Source organism: Cryptomeria japonica, chromosome 8, assembly GCF_030272615.1.
Source record: "Cryptomeria japonica chromosome 8, Sugi_1.0, whole genome shotgun sequence".
NCBI classification, from domain to species: Eukaryota; Viridiplantae; Streptophyta; class Pinopsida; order Cupressales; family Cupressaceae; genus Cryptomeria; species Cryptomeria japonica.
In genome coordinates this window covers 651,623,275-651,627,528 of record NC_081412.1, presented here as the reverse complement: position 1 = coordinate 651,627,528, position 4,254 = coordinate 651,623,275, and the positions used below count along the sequence as shown (strand labels likewise).

Sequence of the window (4,254 nt, the reverse complement as noted above, 5' to 3'; positions counted from 1 at the left end):
CACGATAGTGAGTTTAGCTGTAAGTCTGTTAAATCATGGAGATTGGTGACCTTGCAAGAATATCAGTATTGCTGGCTGTAGTAGTTATATTTACATTCTCCATCTTAGTGGATGTATGGAAAGCATATAGTAGGAAAGCCCATTGGGTTCCTTCTCATTACCTTGTGCTTAGTGCTTTTATTATCCAGCTGCTTAGCTTACTTTGTGGGCAGAGTACATTGTCCAAGGACGCACTGGGTAAGGCGGGCAATGTGCTAAAGCATGACTTGTGGATGATCCATAGTAGCCGAGTCATGTTGTGTGTGGTGATGGCATACTTAATGCCAAGTATGGCTGCCAGGGGCTCCATAGAGTTTTGGGGCAAATTGAGCGCTTTGGGAATTACAATCGTCCTGCAAATGAGCTCTGAATTATACAGAGTCTATCTCCATGCAAAAACTCACAATGTGATATGGTCTGGAAGGAAGGTTACGAGTGAGCATGCCTTCGTTGGATCGGCAATCATAATAACCATTTCCTTCGTACTCCTCCTCCTCCTCCTGGCCTGCGCCCACTTCGCCAGCCTAGGCATCCAGGTAAGTTATCCAATTTGAAATTTGAAGAAATCTTGGCATAGCTTCTCTTTTTGTCAATCTCTCAATAGTCTTCTTTATTTGGGCTCTTGGAATGTGTTTCATATCTATCCATTTCATTTCTTTTGTCTAGGATAGTTTTTCTATCCTTTGAAGAATTAAAAATTCGCCACAAAGAACCCATAGGCTAGGGATAAATCTCTATTATATCCTCCAAAATAGGGAGCCAATGTTTTGAGATCCATCCATTCACAAATCAGGGAGGAACAACCAGAGATCTTGAAACCTATAAAACAGAACATTCTTACTGAAGAACAGTTCATTATCCATCATATCCAGTCGTAGAATAACTAATGGGGTGAATAGAGAACAGGGGAGAAGAACTAGTTTAGATCTTGTGGGAGATGAACATCTGCTAAATGATTATGGATGGTAGCCACAACATAAGAAGATAATGTGGCTTGAAAGGTGTCAGCAGATCTGTTGCCAGGGATAGACCCATTGTCAAGCAAAGAAGATGGTAGAGAGAGGAGAGTCACCCAGTCCCTAACCTCCCTCTTGGGTGAGCACATCATCCATAGTAGGCTTCATCTCAGCCCTAGAAACAATTCAAAGGGCCATAGGGAGTGGCAAAAAGATTGGTAGAAAGCAGTGTGGTTATTTTAGTGTGGAATGAGAACTGAGCTTTTAAATGTCAGAGCAGAGCGGTTGCAAGAGGATCATGATAGATCTTTATTTAAATTATGTAATTGACATTATTCAAATGTTAAATTAAATGTTGTAAGACCATAACATGGAATTTCCTTAATGGAGGTGCTTCATGTTGCTTACGAATTTCCCCTAGTAGTTTTCTCAGACCTAATAATCACATTACTGTGTGATATTGTCTTTGTTCAATATACCAAATGGCATATTGTTTTTTATTATAATAAGATTTGCACGATGTTTTCTTTCCTAGGATCATTAAGATCTCCATGAATGCAATTGACTCGTTCACTATAGTTACAATGACTAAAATGTAGTTACAATGCCTATCAGTTACAAGTTAATCCGTACATTGCTTACTTATAGATTTTCTAATAGAAAATACCAAATACCAAACTCTGGAATTCAAAACCCAGCCCTAATGTCTCTTTGTTTAAATTTCCTTGCTAGCAGGTTATTTTTTCTCAAAAGATTCCTTTGATTCTACCGCCAGAAAGGGATGCTGACGTAAAGCAATGGAGGTGGCGTGATGTTGAAGATAAAGTGCTGAAAGCATGGATTGTTGCTCGGGCTTACACTCCTGAATTTATAATTGCAAAGTCACCGTTGAGCTCTTCTGCTGCAGTCATGCTGTGGCTTCTAATTGGGAGTTCAATGATAGGATGGTTTATGAGTGGTCCATCTCTTAAGACACATGGAACCTTTAATCTGTTGAAGTTGGCAGTGACTTTTCTACAAGTTGCGTTCATCCTCATAGGCTGGGTAATCGTGACATGGAGATCTGGAATAGCTGCAGGATATTACCTAAAATGGCATTCAGAGACCTGGCGGACCATTTGTAAAGTCGAAGATTTTTGGACAAGGCACATTAAAGATTTGATAAGGGCTAAAGAGCTGAAGCTTCTGCCTGAAGAAAGGCTTGATACAGAAGTTCACAAGCTTGTCGTCAAGCAAACAACAAAAAACCAGATCCCAAGGATGTTCTTGTATTTGATGATGATGGTACAATGGCTAACGGTATCCTTCAGCAAACTATGTTGGATCATCTCTGTTAGCTTTTTTCAAAGTAGATGCATGTCCGGTTTGTGTTGCATACTGCCCAAGCAAAGTGCAAAGGAATTCGAGAAGTTCTCAAATTATGAAAAGGTTTTGGAAGGCCTAGAGATGCTGGATGAGACTCGAGAAAGCCTGTGGATAGCTAATAAAAGGTCCATTGCAAAAGCAAAGGATCTTATCACACATGGCAATCATGATGGGGAAACTAGTTGTAAAGAGTTGGTTGCTTTGCTGGCACGTAGAAAGGAGAGAGATGGTTTAGATCTTAGCAGTTTCGATCCTAAAGAGGCTGCAGGAGGATTCAAGTACTTATGGCAGATGACTTCTATTGAGGATTGTAAGCCCTTAGAAGTTGAGAAACAGTTTGTAGAGGCCACTAAAACATCTTGGAAAATGACAGCAGTTTCCTTGATTAGTATCATTATCCATCTCTCTCCAGTCTGTAATTCATCAGAATGCTCTGACGCTTCTGGTAATACTTCTCATGATTTTCCTCCCAAAGAGGTAAAGGATTCTCTAAAGGCATACTCTCAAGCATGGGAAATACTAGATTTTGTTGATGCCCATGAAGATAACCGCATCACGTGTAAGGCCGCAGATGAACTCTTCATTACTCTGGAAACAAGTGTGGATAAAGAGGTTCTTCCCCCGAGAAGAATTTTTCATACAACATCTGAATGCTCATTTATAGCAATTGATGAGCTTGCAGAGCAAAGTAAAAGGAAAGTATATAATCCCAGGGGTTTGGATATTATATCGGCCATGGTTAATAGACTTGGACTAAAAAGTAAGGTGGAGAAGACAAAGGCTGAGGGTGGAGATTTGGAGAGCGGAGGAGCGTATGATTCCATGGACTGGAAGGAAGTTGCAGGGGGAAATGCTGTGTACAAGCTATGCAAAAGTATTGCTCGCAACTATAATGCTGATACCCGGGAATTGTTAGAGGAGTTGCAATTGGCGTTAGCAGACATTATATATGCTTCCATTGCAAAAGCCAAGCTCATCATAGTTGAAAGAACTAGTAAATGGGCGAAACAGTCTGATGAAAATAGCATAGCTAGAGCACTTTATATAACAGGAAAAGCAACGGCGCTGATGAAAGAGGTGAAACGCTTAGAGAAACGCAAGACCACAATTCCACCTCGTTATTATTAGGGTACATTGTCCAAGTTTTTTCCCTCTGTTTTGGTTTTAGTTTTGTGGGATGGGTTGTATAAGACTATGGATTAATGTCCATGTTTAGTGATCATTTATGATGATAGAAGAAAGTTTGATAAAAAAGTGTGTTAAAAATAAATGTTTATAATGATAGAAGAAAGTTGATAAGAAAAAAGTTCATAAGAAAAAAGTTGTTAATAATATATGTTTATACCCGTTCAAACTTTCCGTTCCCTTATCAATATTCTTTTCCATAAACATTTGCCATTACTATCAGTGGTTAGTTGGAGTTAGCAGCTCAGCCCATAAACCAACTATATGAAATTTAAATTTGATGTTCCCCGCCCTGCAGATGATGGGATGTGATCATTCCCAAAAATGTACATTGTTAATGAAGGGAAAAGTTTTGATTTCAAACTTGAATCTGGGAGGGATAAGTTTTTATTCCAAACTTTTGGATAAAAAAATTGTATATTTGATTGTAAAGTAAAAATAATTTAATTTAAGAAAATTTATAATATAAAATTTGTTACATAAATATTTAATGTTGATAATTTATTTAGTCTAGATATCTAAATTAGATTCAAAAAATGTATTTGATTTGGTAATAAAATAGTAAAAATTAATATATATTTTGAAAATGAAAAAGAGAATATTGAAAGAAAATATATAATAATGTATTTTTGTTGATTATTTGAAAAAATATTTGAGAGAAATTAAGTATAATAACTATGTTTTAGAAATTTTATGATTGTATTTGAAT

General features: G+C 37.5%; 1 protein-coding gene across 1 annotated transcript; it reads left to right on the top strand.

Moving 5' to 3' along the window:
- Positions 1–3,914, top strand: LOC131069309 (uncharacterized). The gene is made up of 2 exons (XM_058004675.2): positions 1–575; positions 1,731–3,914. Exons 1-2 carry the CDS (start codon positions 36–38, stop codon positions 3,486–3,488), a joined length of 2,298 nt encoding a protein of 765 aa, XP_057860658.1. The 5' UTR covers positions 1–35; the 3' UTR covers positions 3,489–3,914.
- Positions 3,915–4,254: the final 340 nt, after the last annotated feature.

Excerpts from the sequence above, each read along its gene's own strand:
- LOC131069309 (XM_058004675.2), top strand. The coding sequence starts at position 36 with ATGGAGATTGGTGACCTTGCAAGAATATCAGTATTGCTGGCTGTAGTA. Across the intron at positions 576-1,730 it reads TCGCCAGCCTAGGCATCCAG|GTTATTTTTTCTCAAAAGAT; the intron begins GTAAGTTATCCA and ends CCTTGCTAGCAG.